Here is a 21417-nt window from a genome sequence, read left to right on the forward strand (position 1 = left end):
GTAAATGCGGAATGACTTATTTTCAATACATATCCTATAATACATACATAAACTGGCGTGTCCGTTTTAATTAATTGATGTATTTACACTCAAACAACTAATTTGTTAAATTTAAGAGAAAGTCAGATAATTCTGATAGATATAACACACATACTCTAATTCAACATAACCATTTTGTTAGACTAACAGAATATTATGTTGAATATGACACAATACTGTGTTATAATAACAGAATACACTCTAGCATCACTCGGATAACAGACTTTCTGTTAAATTTAACAGACTGATTTTTGAGTGTACTCGTTTTAGGAAGAAATTTATACACATTTAATTATGTAAACACTGCCCGTACTGTACATAATGATCATGATTTTACGTCGTTAAGCAAACACTGAACGTACTGTATATAATCATAATTTTGCACTGCCCAAAAACACTAAAAATACTGTATATAACCACGATTTTACACGATCAAGTAAACGCTCAACGTAGTGTATATAATCATGATCTTACACTAGCAAATAAACATTCGACGTACTGTATATAATCATGATTTTACACCGACAAGCAAATACTGAACGCACTGTATATAATCATGATTTTACACCGACAAGCAAACACTGAACGTACTGTATATAATCATAATTTTACATCATCAAGCAAACACTGACCGAAACTGTCTATAATCATGATTTTCGACCGCTAAGTAAACACTGACAGTACTGTATATAATCATCATTTTACACCGACAAGCAAACACTGAACGTACTGTATATAATCATAATTTTACATCATCAAGCAAACACTGACCGAAACTGTCTATAATCATGATTTTCGACCGCTAAGTAAACACTGACAGTACTGTATATAATCATCATTTTACACCGTCAAGTAAACACTGAACGTACTGTATTTAATCACGATTTTACACAGTCAAATAATCACTGGACGTATTGTATATAATCATGATTTTACACTGTTAAATAAACATTGACCGTACTGTACATAATCATGATATACATAATGTATACTCCCAAGCAAACACTGAACGTACTATATATAATCATGATTTTACACCGTCAGGCAAACACTGAACGTAACTGTATGCAAATTGTATACGATTTTACACGGTCAAGTAAACACTGACCGTACTGTATATAATCATGGGTTTACACTGCTATCACTCAGAATCCCTGATGAGAACAAAAGTTCGAAACTGCAGTTGGAGTATAACGATATAGAAATCTGAAAAGATTTCCTTGTTAGCTTCTTATACCTGTCCTGTACAATTTTTATCGAAATATGTTAGTTTAGTGCTGATGGAAATCGATATAATTTATATTAGTTCTCGTCCCAACGATATTTACCGGGTGCATATATACTCTTAACTGAAGGTTACTCTCGGAATTTAATGGCTCCTCTGATTCGTGACCTGGTTTCCAACCAGTCCTATCACTCAATACAGGCTGTTGTGAAACGCCCACGCCACAGTGTCAGTAGCAATATTGTAGGAGTAGTCTAACTTAATCTTATGTTTACAAGCTTGCTATATATGGTCTCAGAAATCGATCGGATCGTCTTACCACGTAACAGCAGCTCACGCGAACGGAAGTGGAAATTTCCGATTATAAGTTGTAAGCTGCTGTTACCATGCAACCAGATTAAAATATCGATGGATCGATTTGGTATTCCAGGACTATACATGAAGGACAAATCTTTGAAAGTTTTGATTAAAATTCATATTTGTATGTCTCTATAAATGATTTATGTAAGTGCCATTATACCTAAGATGCAGTCCGATTAGAATGTCGCAATTTACATTTACGACAAAAAATGCTTTGTACCTACCTTTGCGACAAAAGTTCTTTGGACATGTGTTTATACTGTTACACCGACTGAATTCAGTTTGGCCTGCTTACAGAGAATAATCTAAGGCCCTGGGGTTATTCATGATTTATTTCCTTGAAAATTGCTCGCTGTTTTGTCTATAGCAACCCCCTTTAAACATCGCAATTCACCGTTGTGACTACGGAATGCATTAGAAATAATTAACCCTGTTATATCGACTGTATCATTAGGTTTGGTCTGTTAACGGAGAACGGTTTTGAGTTTAGGAGTAGGGTAACTTCCCAGGCTGCGTCACTACGTTTACACACTCGCACACATTCCTATGTATACTACAGACATTTATCCGTCTTGGCCTACTTACTTGTACCCGCTATGTTTACAGTGCAGGAAGGTGGTTATATGACACCAGTTCATAACTCGCTTTTGCCTGAGGAATAAATGTAGTAGACGGAAGGCTGAGATTTTCAAGCATATCTACAGCTAAGACGGTAAGACCAGAGAAGCTGACGACAGCGTGATAGTTGACAAAATGTTCAAACGTAAAGATGAAATCTGTCTTCTCGTCATCTTCTTCACTTAAAATTTTGCGATCGTAGCAACTTACAACCTATCTTTCCGGCCTCCATCGTCGCGGCTTAAGCAGAATTAGATAAAACTGAAGTGATATTAATTGCAATTTATTAGACATCAATGACCTAGAATTGCTCAATATGTGATATTGTCACAACATGTACTAAACATTTGCAAGAAAACACGCTTTACAGGCATTATTCTGCAAGCAGACACGTTAATCATGATACTTTGAAAAGAAAAGATCCATTTAAACTCATTGTAGTTACTTATTGAATTATGTAGTAAAATTGTGACAACGTTGGACTAGTTTTCATGTAAGCGTAGTTAATGAAGCAAATGCAGAGTTGGTAGAGCGTCCGCTTCGGGAGGCGGTAGATCCAGGGTCAACCCTCGGTCGAGTCTCACCTAAGACCTTAAAAAAGGAGTAAGTTGTAACTTCCTCGCTTGGCGTTCAGCATGAAGGGGTTAGTGCAACGACTGGTTGACCCGTATCACTAAAAATGGCTCGGGCTGGGCGCCTTACTTGCCTACGGGAAGTTGTCTCAGAGAAGCAGCACTAGATAAAAGAGCGGTGGAAATCCGTCCTGCAACAAGGAGGCACATTACATGCACTCTAAGGACATCTTCGCCGTCATACGACTGAAAAATTGCTAAGTACGACTCCAAGCACTCACCCAATACTGAAGCAAATGTTGTTACAGTGAGGCAGCGTTACAAATATGTCGATAATAGAACTGGTCTGCTACGACTACTTATAACAGTGTTGTGACTGAAAATTAAACTCTAAGCATCTTCAAGCAAACAAATATTTTGAGCGTTAAAAAATTATCATGTGCAGTGATGTTAGTTAATTATGATCATTTTGTAGTTGTGAAATCGTTTTGTAATTGCCTTGGTTTTTAGATCTGCAAGTAAGTTGCTTGACTTTTACGTAAGAGGAGTGATTTGTCTGTATAGGTTATCATAGTCAGATGGACTGTGGGGGGTTGCACCGTTGGGGTGCGCGCGCGATTAGCCCAGATTCTTTCACTCACACTCCTGTAAGCGTGAGTGAGTGCTTGGGGTTTAACGTTGTACTTAACAATTTTTGAGTCATATGACAACAAAAAAATCCACAGAGTGCATGTAATGTGCTTCCTTGTTGCAGGGCGGATTTCCACCGCTCATGTATCTAGTGCTGCTTCTCTGAGACGACTTACCGAAGGCAAATAAGCCGCCCCGCCCGAGCCATAATACTGACGGGTCAACCAGTCGTTGCACTACCCCTATTCCCTTCATGCTAAGTTACCACTTCCTCTTTTAAGGCCTTAGATGTGACTCGACCCAGGATTGACCCTGGATCTACCGCAACTCCTAAAAGATGCCCGCATCTTAGAAAGGTTCTCTTGAGCTCAGCCTTCAGCTGCAGTTAAACAGATCAACAAATGAAGGAGGCCTTGAAGATATTTAAACATAAGTGACTTGATTCATGGAATGAAAACAAGAGTTAACTGGCAAGTAAAACGATACGTTTGAGTGATTCCGTGAGCGATATGATATCGACAGTAAATACTCAGTGAGAACAAAATGATATCATCAGAGAAAAGTCATTGAAATATCACTGAGTAAAATCAGAGAGCAGAATAATACCATGAGTGACGCAGTGGTTGTAATTAGAACATAAGTAAATTTATTTGTGAAACGATAAAATGATGCGGTGATTGACTCTGTGTGTAAAATGATAAGGTGAGTGACTCAGTGAGTAAAATGGCACCGTCAGAGAATCAAGGAATGAGGTGAAAAATTTAGTGAATAAGTGAAAGAAATAAATCAACAATATAATCAATCAGTCAGTGATTAGAAAACAATGTCCCCTAACCAGGCGAATCTGGTAACTGAAACAAATTAGGAGTGAATTATAATGTCCTAATGACAACACATTTATGATGCTGCCTCAGTGACAAACCATCTCGGAGACACCAAACGTGATTATCAACAAATAAGGCACCCAAATATCCAATTTGGACGGATCTGGCTTGACTGTTTCTGGGCTTCTGCTTGTTTGGCGATTCTCAAACCTGTATAAGCCGCACGAATCATTAATTGAAGAAAAATGCAAAGAGAATCAATGAATATTTACGTTAATTTCTATTAACCTGGATGAATCGACAATGGACGTTGGCATTTACCAGGATTCTCTATGAAGAAAAAAGATGTCCTCTTTATTATACTATTCAAACATAGTCCTGGTATTTGCAACAAAAAAGAAATTTTAAATTATGCATTAAAATTATACATTGAGAAAGAAAATAATAATTACATCGAGTGTTGAACACAATTGTATTCTTGTTGCCATATGTTTGAATCTCATACTGTAAGGTCTGCTGTGTTTGTGCATTGCACTTGCAGATACTCTTTGTGCTGTTCCTACCGGAGTCTACATGAAGCTGAGTGGTACACGTGATAAATATTTAATATATCAGATCAAGGGAGTGGTGGGTTTGTAGGTGCGGATCAACACCACTAATTACCTGGATGCCCGCAGCATCACATTCCTTTCCAAGAAAAGACATAACAGAGTATATTTTGATTGGAGCAGTTCCAGTTAACCGCATATAGCATCCGTCAATATAAATGTCTAGACTGTTTCGCACTCAGGGGTCCGCCAGCTGTGGCCGAACCGCAAATCGTAATACTCTTGTTACCACATCCGACGTATCGCACTTCTGTATGCGATTATAATGAGTTACATTGCTCCCGTTAAAAAACAGTTCCGTTTCTGTCGATACTTTATTCTGCAGAGCATAACTGCTTGGCTCAGCATGGTTATCTCTGACATATTCGTGTTAAACTAGGCAGTTACTTAATGAATCAGAAAATATCTATCTAAACTATTAAACGGAGTCCGTTTCACAAATTAATTATGGGCTTTTGAGCTTCGTTTGAGCTTCCATCTTTAAGTACTTTGTTTTGCAAGAAGATTAAAGTTTTGGACTTTAGCCCAAAATGGTTAAGTGAAACAGACATCAGTAAGTAACGGTAAAAAGCTGCATGGAAGTCAGCCAGTAAGTCATTCAAGTCTCACTGATTCGGTCAGTTAAACACTCACAGTCAGACATGCTTGCATGTGCTTTTAGTAACTCAGTCAATGGTAAATCCTCCAACCTCTTTAAACTTTTGATACGTGTACGTGTAGGTTAAACTGTTGCAATTAATTATATTCCGCTGGCATTTCATGAAGAGCTCTCCCCATCAAGTCTCGTATACACTGTTAATCAGGGCGTATAACCACAGGTACGCTAATCTGCTTTGCCTATGGCTCTCTGGCACCACAGTCATAGGTTATCTGACGGAAAGGGGTGCAGGGGCATTATGCTGATCATTGTAATTGAACAATTAAAACCAAACAAGAAACATTTGAGGAATTTATACAACGCTTCTATCTCCATACCGTCTAAACCACAAAACTGGAATGGTTATAACTCATGATTGTGTCGAACCACTTCAAGTAGTGAAACATTTGCCAAGCCCGCGATGGTAATACCTCGTTGAGTTTCCCAGAGTTTTTAGAATTCTTGAAATTCTTGCGCGACAATAGCAAGAGTACTTTTAAAATATTCATATGTTTTCTGGTCGATGTCGGCCCGATTATTTGCCAACATTTCTAAACAGGATACAGATTTAGGCATTTTCTTTAATGTGAAATTTGGCAAGAGTTTGTCGTGAATGTGCGTGAAGTGCTATGAAATTATGTTTATGTCACAAGAATCAGCATGGCTGTAGTTGTAGAAGGAGTATCAGGGTGGACTACAGATCGATATAATGCAATTATGCTATACAGCCAATAACTCAAACAGATACCATTTGTTGATTATGTATATGTTGTTGATCCAGTACACGCTGCCATGGACCAAGAACACTTAGACAAATGCTGCCACTTAAAAATATGCAAAGCGTGTTGATCCACCCGTAACCTTAGCATAATGGAAAAGCATAGATACTCCGAAAAAAGTGAGAAGTCGCATATTTGACATTTCAATATTTCGACAAAATTTTATTTGTCAGGATATTTCATATCCTGAAGATGACAAATAAAATTTTGTCCAAATATTAAAACGTCAAATATGCGACTTATCATTGTTTGGAGTATCTATACTTTTGCGTTATGTTAAAAATATGTATCTGCATGCATAAGCTGTTATTTATGTACATATGCCATATACTGTACCAGAAAGGATGCACAATTATTAGAAACAGATCGAGACTATTTGTCATAATATTAAACCTGATAAATTCTTGCACATAGTCAAGAGACACGGAATACCCGCCCAAACCCTCTAATCCTAACACACGCAAATGTAGGATCAGGGTTAACGTGAGTGATCAGACACATAGCTAGGTATCTAATGAGTGCTTCACCCGTACGTAGTCCAGTATCAGGGCTAACATAGACACACACAGTAATAGAGAGCTAAACGGCCTTGAGCGACATGATGATGCTATTGTTAAGCTACCTGCTCCAGCTCTCCCCCTCTCTCGCGCTGCGCCGCTGGGAAGTGTAACAGGCCGTACTGCTAGTAGTAGAGAATTAACTCGGAAGTGGGGGGAAGCTGGAGGGGGGGGGGGGGGTGTTGTGATGTGCTTGTCCGAGCATACTGACAAGGAAGCATATGGTCACGCGAGTCGAGAGTAATTCAGCATAACAGTGGGATGGCTTGTCCAGCCGAGGTCAGCCGGGGTTGACTTATCGCTTTGGGTCACCGAGGACACTTCCATCCCTGGTCGTGTTGATATCCAGTGGATGTAAACTTTCCATGACTATGTGATGCCAGGCATGCGCTTCTGCTCCAGTTTTTGGCGGGAGAATGTGACCAATGAATGGAACATTCTAGGACACACCCCTCGACCAATCGATTCGTCTAACTCGTTGAGTGGATGTTCTTTGCTTTGACGTCATCATGACCTCTGACAATGTGAAAGCATGGCATGTTTATAAACACAGCCAGATACGTACGAGCTCAGTCATTCACAAACCAGCGTGGCGAGAACTTTACGCTCCACGGAGTTTACATTTTACTGAAGTGTACGACTGAAGGCCAGTATACGTTTTATATACAGTGGAGTATAAAGGACCCTGATTTAAAAAAAACTTCGAGGCGTATTATTATTTTTTCTGGGGGGAACAGACTTTATAGAAGAGTGAGGTCACGTGACGACGTCTCATTGCACGAAGATTTGATCTCATGGATCAAGTATTACCACAGTTTAGTTGGGTTGTGACACTGACACTTATTGCGACCATCTTCTTCCTGAGCACAACCTGGAAAAAAATCCATGGTTTCCTGCCCCCGGGACCTCGACAGTGGCCTTTGATCGGCAATCTCCCGCAAATTTTCGGTAAGGATCTACACGTGGCACTTACCGACCTAAGCAAGAAGTATGGCGATTTGGTTTGGATGAAGCTTGGTTCTGAAAATGTCTTGGTGGTCAACAGCATGGACGCAACATTGGACGCTTTTGTGAAACAGGGCACCACATTTGCTGGTCGTCCGTCTAAGAGGAAGTCAGTGGAAGTTATGCTAGGGGAAGGAAGAGACATTGTAATGAATGATGGAGGAGCCGAGTTGAAATTCCACCGCAAAATTGTCCACTCATTCCTAGCAGCTCAGAGAAGGGAGGGTAAATATAGGCTTCACAATATCATGTCACGTGAGGCAACGAGTTTAGTTGACTCTCTGGAAACGTTTGGTATGGATCAACAGCCCTTCAATCCCAAAATGCAAATTTCCCGTGTGGTGGCCAATGTACTTTGTCAAAGTGTTCTCAACAAGAGGTTTGAAACAGCGGACGAGAAATTTTTGAATCAGCTACGAATTGTTCAAGACATTGTTGACAACATTGAGAGTTTTAATATTGTGGATCTCATCCCGTGGCTTGAGGTGAGTAAAACAAATTTGTATAGTTTATATTTCGTGTTTGTTTGTTTCGAGAGTTATTACTATCATCATTAGTGAACTCGAAGAGATGTTTTCGGTGCAAACTAAACGTAATGCGCTATACCATCACGTAAAAAAAACTTCACGTAAACATCGCAGGAATTCAACGCACATGTCCATTTCAAGGGTGTGTCGAGAATTCGGCGTTCTGATTGGCTAACCGAGGCACACACACACCCCCCAGCGTCAGTGTTTACACTAGCTATAAGGATTTGGGTTCAGTCCAAAATGATCCACAGCTGAAAGACTGTGGCATGAAAGTTTAGTTGGGTCTTGGCATCTTGCCAGACGGATCGATCGAACAACAGTCCTGTAGTGGATGATGAAATCGCACCGTGTTGTCGAGTATGTGGGCTTTCCATATATACCAGCGGGCGTACAATCATTCTGTCGGGAGATAATAATACCTCCCCCCCCCCTCCCCAATCAATACTGGCTCCATCCCACCTGTCAATCTGGACACTGTCCATTCAGGCCAAATATTAATATACCGTGGCGCACACAGATCTTCCGCAGAGCACTTCAGTATGTTAGGGGTACACATTGAGCATGACACAGTGCTAGTACCACTCTTAGATATCAGGCACCAAGTTTCTTCAGATGTGTAAGGTGTGCTTAAGCACTGTCTTGATAAATAGGCTCTCAGATGAAGATAAACTAACCTCCAGCCCACTATTTTGACAAAATACAGCAGGTAAAGTACGGATGGGCCGTAAAATACGCTTGCATTAAAGGAGAATTTCGCCTAAGGTTTAGTGCGATCGATTACAGAACAGCGTTCACCATTCGACTCTCAGCTTTCATTCATTCGTATCTTCATTCATTCCGCCTTTTGTAAACATCTGCGGTATTTCAAAAGAGAATAGATCGCTCGACCGCCTTCCGCGAGACGCAAGTTCTAAGGCAGTAGGTCATATAGACTAACTGAAAACGCACAACATACACACGGCTTATCATGGTACACACGTGTTGCTCGATGCCACTACAGCGTTAATGCTACTATCTGATGTCTATGGCTGAATCAGCTATTGATAAGCACTTCCATTCCTCTGAAAACCAAAAGCGATTTTCATGAAGTATCCCGGAAACGGTGTCCGTTTCGTTTGCTAAGGAACCAGATATGAAAGTACCAGAGAACATATATTCTTGACTACTAGAGATCTAGAGATAAAAAAAACGGATACAGTGGGATAATTTATAGGCGTTTAATGAAGGTGAAATGCTGAATGAATCATACATGACTAAGGCAAATCTGTGTTTTTGTACCATGACGTAATGCAAGCTGTGTTACAGCATTTATCATCTCAATTACGAGGGCTTGCTCGCCTGGTGTTTTTTTTTACCCGCGACAAAGCGTCAGTGTGATACAGCGCTAGTGTCGTTTGCACTGGAGAGTTATTTGCCCCTAATTATCCCTTAATGTAATTTATAGGCCACGAAAGCTTTATTCTGTGCTGTCTGTATACCAACACAGCATGCCGTAATAAAATCATTATGCTGGGCTTCTTCTGTTGCTTTGCTGTCATTGATGTGGTAATGGAACCCCGTTATTTCATTAGCAATTGCATCATTTGCTCGGCCGATTCTGTGCTGCGTAAATACGGTACACAACCTTGGTTAGCCGATGATGCAATTTGTTTATCCAGTCATGCCGGTGACGCGTGAAACTTTTCGCAATATGTTTTTTGATTCTTTGCCAAATGACAACTGCAATTTATTCTCATGGAATCCTACCGTTGATGTCTTTTCAGGTTCTACCCATTCCAAGTTGGATGCGTTTTAAGAGAAGTTTAGAGAAAAAAGAAAAGTGGGTCAACGACTTTATCAATGAAAGGAGGGTAGGTTCAATTTTGCTTATCCTCTCAACTTGTTATTTATTGGTCTGAATTATGGAGACTGTCATAGTGACGTGTGAGGAATGTGGCTTTGTTTGTCACATTCACATTCCTGGCCGAATATCACGTTTCATCTTAAGTGCTAGAAATAGAAATATCACAAACCGAACGAAATCGGTCCTTAACGTGAAGTGTACTGTGCGTGCCCGGAATGTTGAATTCTGCACCAAGCCTTTGTGAGTACAGAAGAAGCTTTAGCATACAGATTCGCCTGAAATACACCCACGTAACTTCGACCATGCTTTATAAAATTCAAATTTTGTGACTTGCCTACTGAATTTTGTGAGCGATATCGATTTTTTTCTCTCTAAACCTATCATTTTTATTCCACTGACACAACAGCTGAGCAAATTCCGTATGCGTATGTTTCCCTGACCATCTGGTGTGCGTGTTTGTGACTCGGTACTTGCCAACAATCGCGGGAAAGGAGATAATTCTGTGGGGATCAATCTCAAGCGAACAGTTCAGATAGTTATACAAGCATAATTGCAGTAAATTTCCATAACAACACCCCAAAGACACACGTGACTGTTTTATTCCCACGTCACCTTTGACGTCATCAGTTGTTTGTGAATAGTAAAATTGTCAGAGGTGAATGAAAAGCACAATACTACTGCATTAAATACAGGCAGTTTGTAAAATTTTACACGTACATGCATGTAATATACTGTGCATTGTTCCAAGCAACTGCTGTATTGATTTTTAAACTACACACACTGCAAATCGTATATTTATAATATGAATGGCGTAACTGGGAATTTAAAAATCTCATATCTTTTCATCATTACATTTGCAGGAAAACCTTTCAGACTGGGATGAGAACGACTTGTTAAACATCATGTTAAAGCTGCAGCAAGAAGCCATAGAGGAAAATGACGAAGAGAAAATGCACATGCTCAGTGATAAGACTATTGGTCACATCGTGTACGAACTCTTCGGGGGTGGGATTGAGTCCACGACACTCTCCATCCTGTGGTTCCTCATCTATATGATCCACAATCCGGAGGTAAGGAGAATATACCAGCAGGTTGTAAACAGAAGGAAAAAGAAAAGGAAAGTGAACTATCCTAAATCTTAAATTCCAACATTTCTTTATTTGAATTTTTGGGGAGATTTTCAGTTCATAGGTCATCATTATACCTTGTTATAGGTAATTTACCTGACATTTTAGATTGAGTTTCTTGCTATTGGCTTCATCCGGGAATTCATCAGCTGATTAGAAACTGTTCCTTTTCTTTCTACAGTGTCAAGAAAGAGCTGCTACCGAGGTATTAAAAGTGGCAGAAGAGCAAGGAGGGATTTACGCCCCTGACAAGGCCTACTACCCATATTTGGAAGCTTCTATTAAGGAAACGCTACGGTTAGCCTCTGTACTTCCGGTCGGCTTTCCACATCGGGTCACAAAAGATGCCAAGTAAGTTAAAATTGAATCTGTTGGAAAGCTTCCGAATTTTACTTTCCGACTGACAAATATAGTCATAAGAATTTGATCGTAAAGACTCTTGATTAACACGTTCATATTAAAAGTTTGTATTCACCTATAGCGGCTTGATCGGTAGTCATTTGTGAATTTGCGGCTTAATATATGCGTTTAAAGTACTTTTGTCAAAACTCTGCCCTTGCGTGATACTGAAGTTTCTAGTTCATAAATACTTCTACGTGGCACTGCTATAAGGACAATGACCTTTGTTATTATAGCAAAAAAAATCCATTAAATGCTGTAGAGTACTTTAATGTAGGCTTAGCCATCTGTGTAAATGAGAACGTGTTCTACATTGCAGAGTCGGGGGATACGATGTACCTAAAGACACGATGGTTATTATGAACATATGGTCAATTCACCATGATCCCAACACCTGGATGGATCCATTCAAGTTCAAACCAGGTAAGATTTATCACAATGGAATATTTATATACAGCTATGTGTACTTTAGAAGACCCTTCTTCGACTTTTGCAAGTCACTGTTTGGTAGCTTTCAGATGTGGATGAGATTTTTGGCGCTGTGCCAAGGTTTCGTCCTCATTTTGGCAAGTCTTCTGCATCCGAAAACATGAACGATAGCATTATTTAGATTGGTGTAGATTGCTCCTTGTGTGGTCTTGCATATTACTGTTTTATGCAATGTATACACTCAGCTCTGTGAAAATGATTGCGCCATACAGATATTGTTATGTAGTCTTCGTGTGTTAATGCGACGTGCATTGATACATCATTCGAGATATGGCACGTACAGGTCGCGTACATTGCTGTTGTGTGTTATATGGCTCGTTAATTTCCTCCTAAAATCCCCAATGGAATTTTATGTAGATGTCCGTCTACTGTCTCAAGTTACAAAATAAAAAAAAAATGAGTTTGGTATAGAAATTTCTATAAATGTGTTTGTAACAAGCAGACTTTGTAAGACGTAAACTTTAATGAAATGTATATTTTTTCTTCACAGAACGTTTCATGGAGCACGGAGAGAAGATATATCGTCGGGGTTACATACCTTTCGGAATCGGTAGCAGAGTATGTCTCGGCTCCACGGTAGCAAAGATGGAGATTTTCATGTTTTGTGCCCATATATTATCACGGTACCGAATCGAGGCTGCCGACCCGAGCAAACTTCCGGAACTGACTGGTCAAGCCGGCCTCACAATGAGGCCAAAACCTTTTGATATAGTGCTCCGGCCGAGACATATAGTGAACAATTCCAGCCATTAGAAATGACATTATACCCTGATGACTTTGTTCAAAGACCTTTGAAATCCAGACAACCAATGGGCAACGTCCTGTTGGGATCTGTAGTCCAATTTGGCAGCTTGTGAGAGTGCAATATCTTCCTTGGAATGCTTTTTTTATCATCTTTCATGTACTCATGAATATATTTCATATCACCATTATCATCAAGCTATTTATTTTTGACTGAAATGATTGATAGATTTGAGTTATTCCAATGAGGTTTTCGTCAGTCGATTGTAACGGCCAGTCGTAAAATGAGACAGAGAAACGGAAGGCAGATCATAAGAAAACCCACCAAACTTCAGTATGTTGCTGGCGAACCTTCCGCTTATCTATTTATTTTGTTACATTGTTGTTGTTGTTATTGTTTTATATTTATCCAGAAATTGAAGGCATTTAAGTTCTGAACGGTGAACGTGGTCAGTACGTGTGGTCAGTATTTGTAGACAGTATGTGAGGTCAGTATGTGTGGTCAGTATGTGTGGAAAAAGGGCAATGCAATTAGTGCTAAAATGAGTGAAACATTCAAGAAACGTTTGTTTTTACAAAAGGCCAACAGATGGCGTCTCTGACGTCAAGCAAAACGCTCTCTAGTGGGAGGATAAAAAATTAGATTTTGTTGCTGGGCAACTGCTTAGAAAAGCTTTAAAACAGGGGAAAAGAGTTTATTTTTTGTGGTAAATAAGATTAAAAGATGTGAATTATCTTTGTACGTAAAAGTTTGGAAAGGAATGTGAACGACCAATGCAATCTATTTCATTGTTGGGTAAATTATTATGTAAAATATGCTAATTATGTAATTAGCATTTGCATTTATGATATTTGTTGAAAATCACAACAGGCAGCTACTCTGACCTGAATGACTTTTTTGTGTTTTGTTTGTTGAAAAAAATTACCAGCATTATTATTTAATTTATCACGAAAGGGTAATTCATTTGATGTCTTTTACATGTATGAAGTATCTTGTCAGCATTAAAGTCTAAATTATTTGTTTTGATTAAGATAACATTAAGAGTTTTTGACTTTGAGACGCTGAACAAAAATGTTGTACTAGTCTCCTGGAATGGCATTAATGTGTATTTCATACGAATTCTCCAAATTCCTGGCACCTTACGGCCTCGGTGTGAAACTGGAAATTAAAATATTGATCAACTTACGTTTGTATGTCAAGCGAGATGTTATCTGCATTTTTATAATAAAATATTTTGATGAACTACACAACGACGAGTTCATTTATTTCATGAGGATTATTTTGGTGCAAGGAAAAAGGTTCGAATCCTCATTTATTTGGGCTGCTGGTGTCATCTTGTTAGTATCCCGATGCTTGCGACAGTAAATAAGAACCACAAACTGCAGGCAAATCCTTATACCCCAGGTACGGTTTACGGAAAAATACTTGTTTGGTCTACTGTCAGCTGACGAAGCTTCACGTTCATAAACATTTCCATTTTAATTTGATACAACAGTCCACAACCAACCCATTTAAAGAGGGATCAGTTATAAATCCTGAAAGACAAAATATCTAGTGACTTTTTGTAATGCTTTCCGCGAGCTGACAAAGCTTCATAAACGATGCCATTTTACCAAGTGAACAGCTGTCTACGATCAACTGAATCAAACAACAATCAGGGCCCAGTTTCACAAAACCGTGTTCGACATTTCTTTATCGCACATTTGTCTTACGATATTTTGAGCGTCACTATTACCACACCATTGCTCTATACGGGCGATTACCGTATATGTACGACATCTTTGTGAAACTGGGCCAAGTTAAAGATGGTGAAAGATAAGCTCTGTGATGACGAAAATTTTCGAGATACGTCAAGCGTCCATTAAGGTGCAAGATAGGGTTTAAAAGGCAGTTCAGAATCACATCCTTAACAATGTGCTTTCTTTCGAGCGGTGATTTCAACACCGTATGTCCCAAGTGGAAGGTCAGATACATATAAGAAAGGCATATGTTAGGCTCAGGTGCACGGTGTTGGTATTCGACCGATCTTATGACGGTGAGCTCAGTACAAGGGCAATCAACATTCAGTGCGTGAACAACCACTGATGATGATGATGATATAAACACACGTGTACAACTTTCAGTTTGGCCCAAATACGTTTACTTATTCTATTCCAGTTTAATCCCACGCGAAAGAATATTTCATTTATAAGATCGTAGTCAGTGTTGTGGGTGGAGGGAACCTACATACAGTAATCTACCGGCCTTTGGCAAGTTCCTGACCAACTTCATTTTGAGACTTGCATGCAGATATGCACGCCATACTGGTGAAATACAAATTTCGTGCCGAAGGCCGCGTGTCCTAGCAATGAAAAGCAAGCTCCTTTGTAACCACTAAAGCACTATCCGTTCCATTTCCCCGTTATCTAGAATCTTATGGAAATCTTGAATCACAGACGAGCCTGTAACCGCTTACCAGAACAAAGATCGCTGTTGTATGACACTGATGTTCATGCTTGGGTTATATTTGGGTCAAGGCTGCCCATATACTATGGTTAGTTTTAAAACAGTTCCACATAAAGGTACATGAAGATTTTCTATCCTATCTATTTTACATGTACATAATTGTGAAAATGGGCAATAATCTCTGCAATGTTGACATATCTATTTGTCATGACGACACCATTTGGACATCGGACAGACACCTTAATCGAGTTAATATTAACTCAAATTCTGGTTGGTGCTTATATCTATATGTGATGAAGACACCATTTGGACATCGGGCAGACGCCTTAACCGATTTAATCTTAATTCAAATTCTGGTTGGTGCTATGTTCTGCACTTACAGTCTTAAACCTTAAGTGTTACATTTAACAGTGTAAAGATCACGAGGAGTGATTGCACGTGTGACAGATATCTGACTACGTTTATATATAAAATTTGAAAAGATATATATAAGTTATATATAAAATTGTTAATGTTTTAGCACTCTTCAAAATGTTCACATTCCAACTGCATTAAAATCTACTTAATCAACACTTGAAACAGAGTTAAAGAAAATCAACGCTTTTAACGCAGTTGGAATATAAACACCTTTGAGTGAGTGATTGAGTGCTTGCGGTTCAACGTCGTACTTAACAATTTTTCAGTCATATGACGATGAAGGAATCCTTAGAATGCATGTAATGCGCTTCCTTGTAGCAGGACGGATTTCCACCGCTCTTTTATCTAGTGTTGCTTCACTGAGACGCCTTACTGAAGGCAAGTAAGCGCCCCGCCCGAGCCATTATACTGATACGGGTCAACCAGTAATTGCACTATCCCCTTCATGCTGAACGCCATGCGACGAAGCTGCAACTTCCTCTTTTAGGTGTGACTCGACCCAGGATTGACCCTGGATCTACCCCTCCCTAAGCGGACGCTCTACCAACTATGGAAGTGGGGCCGGTTAAAAAAAACTTTAAGAGTGGTTAAACATTAGTTAACACTTAATAAAAACTGGTTAGATACATGTAACTCGAATAAGTGCAGTCACTCCTGATCTTCAAGGTGTTAAATATACCACTTAAGCTTTTGAGGGAGCAGGAACCAGTGTAAATAGTTTAAACTTCCTAGAACAAAAACATTTTACCTGTAGCTGTGTTTGAAATTTTAATCAACATGGGTGTTTATTTATTTATTTATTTATTTATTTGATTGGTGTTTTACGCCGTGCTCAAGAATATTTCACTTATACGATGGCGGCTAGCATTAGGGTGGGATGAAACCGAGCAGACCCCGGCGGAAACCTACGACCATCCGCAGGTTGTAGGCAGACCTTCCCACGTACGGGACCAATACCCTGATGTTAGGTATATTTGTGGTCGTCGACAGTTGTTAATGGTCGTTGGGATCGAGTATGACTGAAGATCACACTGTTGTTAATAGCAGGAGACCTAGTTTCCCCCTGATTTTAATGTATTAGCTCTCAGGTTGAGGTTTATCTGAGGTATGTGGAGTGCAGGGAGACTCAAGCCCTGTTTTGTTTGGCTAGGTCACATTGCGTGATCCAGTGTCTGCTAGCATGAGGGAATGTAACTAAAAACATTTATCAGGAAATTGTTCATGTTTTCGGAAACTGGATCCTGGAATTTATATGGGCCTTCAGTACATGCTTTAAATATTTTGTCCAGTCTATCATAATAACGGCTCAGGATATTGTCAGGGGGTATTCGGTACGACTCAAGGATGTAATGTTTTTAAAAAATACAAACGTTTGTTGATATTTCTAAGACTTCACGCAGTCAATGGGAAAACTGTGGGTTCATTCTATGGTACAATCTCAGTTCATCTTCAACACTGAACTAGTAACAGAAAAAAAAACCCCACAGAACAAAAAAACATTGGCAGTTTGCCAAGCATGGCAAATCGCTGCGTTAAGCATTACGAAGTTATTAATGATTCTGAGCCGGCCGACTGGGCACCGTGCCAAGTTTCTCTGCCTTTCGTTCCACAGCAACATTTCACTGCGTGGCAGACGACACTTGCTCTGTGAGCAAACCAACTTCCCGCCACAAAACGGGCTGCCGTTGTCTACTATTAGTCTTTAGACTGCATATGAGCAAGCCGTCTTTGATGTTTCGTGTTTGTTGATATATGTAGAAGTCCAAAGAAAAACTGACAAGAAAGTAATGTTAATCAGGGACGAGGTGGCTGATGAAATCTGCCTTATCTCTGAGACCTACCTCAAAAGCACAGACATACCAACATGTCCCTGACATTTTCATTCCCTGTGCTTCCTGAAAATGTGGCCAAAGAAATAGCGCCGTCATCAACACTGCATGTGTTGTTCGTAAGGGAACTCGGTGCAACCCATGCATATGTGACTCTAACATTTACATAGAAATCGTTGTCAACCTATGATGTGCTAATTGTATTCGGCTGAAACATCGCATACAAAGGTAACAAGATCTTAAATAATCAAAGTATTACGTAACATGAGTTTAAGTTATTCGTAAACGACAGTTATCAAAAATACTGGAACGATGGGTGAAAAAACACCATTAATTTTGTACATTTAAGCCAACTTTTTGCCACAGATAAGAAAAATTCGTAGGAAAATAATATTCCTTTTAATTTTATATATAAGTTTTTATTTTTCATCTCAGTTCAATGAAACGACCGACTACTGTGATGATTTTAATTGGAGACCAAAGAGCGTTGAAGTCATTGTTGACTGGTAAATAAGCAGCCTCTGAACGTTCAGTGTTGGACCTAAAAGGAGGAACGATTGCGTATAGCAGACATCAATCGATCGATGTCAGGTTTAACCACGGACTAAATGGCCTTTAGTCAGTGTCAGGTAACACCCAAAGCTCTACACATTGGGACGAAGAGTAAGTGATATGACGACAAAGGAATCCTTAGGGTGCATGTAATGTGCCTCCTTGTCGCAGGACGAATTTCCACCGTTCTTTTATCTAGTGCTGCTTACTACTTACCGAAGGCAAGTAAGCCGTCCCGTACGGGTCAATCAGTCGTTGCACTATTACCTTCATGCTGAACGCCAAGCGAGGAAGTTACAACTTCCTCTTTTAAAGTCTTAGGTGTGACTCGACCCAGGATCGATCCTGGATCAACAGCTCACGAAGCCAACTGTGCTATCCAAGCCGGTATTACGAAGAAATTGGAGTTAGAATAGTTTTTCTATATCATAATGTTAAACTCCATAAGCTAAGTTTCGAAACTAGAACCGAATGCATGGGGTGACGTCATAATTATTGAAAAACAAGTTGCATACTGGGAAATGGGTCTTTAGAGTAATTTGTTTTACAATAGCGGTTAGAACAAACTCCATGCAATAACACAGCCTGCAGTACTATCTCTGCGAATAACTAGGTCTCTTTAATTTCCTAATATACATTCTAAAACTGTACTGCCGAACGATTTCAAATATGGCAGTGTCAGAAGCAAGGTTTACAGTAAAGTCGACAGCAGTTCAGGTAACTGGTGTCACTCTCCTTCAAAACACGTTGAACTCCGCCTAATGCAAAGAATGTCACTGTTTTTTAAATAATTATGGCGTCAGTCGAAGCAAATGGTTCTTGCTGTCGAAACATTATGAAATAGAAAAAGTGTGCTAAGCAAGAATATGAACTTCAAACAAATCCATGTGTAGAGCTTGTTTGGGAGCGAGTTTGACTGATTTTACAGACAGCTGAAAATAGATGACTCTCTGAAAGAAAAGGACCATAACTGCCATAATACAGTTACCTGGCACGTATGGTGGCGTACTTTCCTTTGCATTCAGCGCGCCCTCCTCAAAGCATAAACCTGACTGATCTTTCGAGGGGAGCACCTCGAAAAGGCAAATGAAAAAAAGAAATTGCAGTCAGTAAAGTGAGTACCTCGAAAGGGCAAACGAAATAAACAAATCACAGAAAATTACATGCGCTGTACGGATATGCATGCCTTTCGATGAGCCACTTGCGCGTATTCTTCTCTTCTAAAACCTGTTCACTTCTACATCTGACTCCGCTGTAAATTGTCGCCATATTGTCAAAGAATTATTTTTATGACCATCTCCATTTTGTCACAAACGATGTCATGAGGAAGTAAATTGTAACATATATTTCGACCGAGGCATAACAGACATTAGCTATAATTCGACGTGATAATTTTCACTTTCAAATCCACAAGGTGAGAAAATCTATTAATCCATTTTAGTCTAGGATAACGCTGTTCACTGTTGACAATGATGCTCAGTGATTATATTGGCTGTATCAACAGTGGCACAGCTGACAACTAATATTGGTTGAGCTGTCCCCTTTCTCTACTTCAGAGATCACTAACGGAGCACATGTGCGAAATCCCTGTTGAGACTTTAATCAATTTATTTCTTTGTGTGTGGTGAAGTTTCGTAGAAGGTCACGTGACTTGAAATGTTACAGAACCATGCTATTGCATTCCAGCAGCCTAGCCTTCGAGGTGTACCGCCTTAAGCTGTGACGTCATTTCCATCATGGGACATTTCTCCTGAATTAAAAAGTACATGTATTTTGTTTTTGGAGTCTTTTATATTCACGTCTCTCAGTGTTGTATAGAATGAATGAAAGAATGGATGATTATGGCTTAACGCCACATCGGCAATATTTCAGCCATATCGTGGCGAGAACAAGGTGAAAACAGGAGACGGTTAAGGTTTTCGAAATGATGGTGAGAACATCACGTATAGATGTGTAACATCTAATCACACATGCACCTTTATTAGTGTGCACCGTATATAGTTCTACGGACTGATTTTTTAACTGTTGACTGGGGTTAAATATTCAGTGACGTACTGAATTGTCCTGGAGTTGTCATTACCTCGATTTACAGACCCACATTGGGAACATTGACGCCATGTATATGGATCTCTTTTCCGGTTTGGTTAGTGTGGAATGCTTTGTAAAGAGATGGCGAAGTACTACTGGTCAAACGTAATAAACATCAGTATAAAAGCACCATTCAACATCGTGACCACGTAGCGCTTAAGCTGGCGTGTTGTATTTCATGGTGAACAAGTGAAAGGGTCGGGTTTGTCGAATTAGCCAATGTCCCTTAATGTTCAATCATTTACTATAAGCTTTTTGAGAAGAAGTCATGTATTATGCGATATGTCATAAGTCATATCTGTTAAGGAAGACCGGAGACGTTTAAAGGTGTAGTTGTGGAGAGTTGCAGACTGATGCGATTTTGGCTCAATACACTCGCACATGTGTGAGTTTTCCACAAGTGCCGCTGATCTTAAGGTTCTGACCTCCCCTGGATGAAGATAGCGATCTGCTCGTGCGACTATCTCGGGTCACTTGCTTCTGCCTGGTCTGCTGATGGGGAGATCTATTTGAGCGATCTGCACCCAATGGCCCTTTCCTGAACGACAGAAGGCCATTCTACCAGCAGACCGCAGATTATCTGTATTTTTAACTTTCTCGTCAGTACTCTCAGCCTGCTCCTGAGAGAAAGGGCGTTGGGTGCGCAGAATTACCCATGTGTTTACTTCCAACATCACAGAGTGTTGACCAATTCATCTATCATTGCCACACATCCATCAACCTGAAAAGCAAAAGGGTGTCTGATGCAAGAAAATTTTTTTGGCCATAAATAGTGCCGTCAAAGTCACAGAGGTGACTGCCCTCCGTAAATAGATTCCCCATCTTGCGGTCAGTTATTCGTGTACATGTACTGGTATACCACTGACAACCTCACAACAAACCATCTATTCAAAAATGCTTGAATCCGCCAACAGTTCCAACCCACTGACAAGAATATGCAGGTGTTGAAGCAAATGTTTCTACAAATTGATTGATTGATGTTTGCTTACATGGAAACGCCGTCTTCCTTTCTACGCAGTCAGTCAAGCATTCACTTAAATCAGCGTGTTCGAATCCGAACTCCATCCATCCGCCAGTTTTGAACAGTGGCAGCATTTGTTGG

At 39.7% G+C, this 21417-nt stretch overlaps 1 protein-coding gene across 1 annotated transcript; it reads left to right on the forward strand.

Annotated features, from left to right (window-relative positions):
* Positions 1 to 7425: 7425 nt before the first annotated feature.
* Positions 7426 to 14234, forward strand: LOC135481844 (steroid 17-alpha-hydroxylase/17,20 lyase-like). The gene is made up of 6 exons (XM_064761578.1): positions 7426 to 8339; positions 10148 to 10234; positions 11088 to 11297; positions 11536 to 11705; positions 12073 to 12176; positions 12733 to 14234. The coding sequence occupies exons 1-6, from the start codon at positions 7644 to 7646 to the stop codon at positions 12993 to 12995; spliced, it is 1530 nt and encodes a 509-aa protein (XP_064617648.1). The 5' UTR covers positions 7426 to 7643; the 3' UTR covers positions 12996 to 14234.
* The last annotated feature ends 7183 nt before the right edge of the window (positions 14235 to 21417 follow it).

The sequence above is a fragment of the Liolophura sinensis genome, chromosome 1 (assembly GCF_032854445.1).
Source record: "Liolophura sinensis isolate JHLJ2023 chromosome 1, CUHK_Ljap_v2, whole genome shotgun sequence".
NCBI lineage: Eukaryota > Metazoa > Mollusca > Polyplacophora > Chitonida > Chitonidae > Liolophura > Liolophura sinensis.

What these genes read in the sequence shown, in the direction of transcription:
- LOC135481844 (XM_064761578.1), top strand. Translation starts at nt 7,644, where the DNA reads ATGGATCAAGTATTACCACAGTTTAGTTGGGTTGTGACACTGACACTT. An exon ending in ATATGATCCACAATCCGGAG is followed by an intron (nt 11,298 to 11,535) that starts GTAAGGAGAATA and finishes TTCTTTCTACAG; the next exon opens with TGTCAAGAAAGAGCTGCTAC. An exon ending in TCCATTCAAGTTCAAACCAG is followed by an intron (nt 12,177 to 12,732) that starts GTAAGATTTATC and finishes TTTTCTTCACAG; the next exon opens with AACGTTTCATGGAGCACGGA.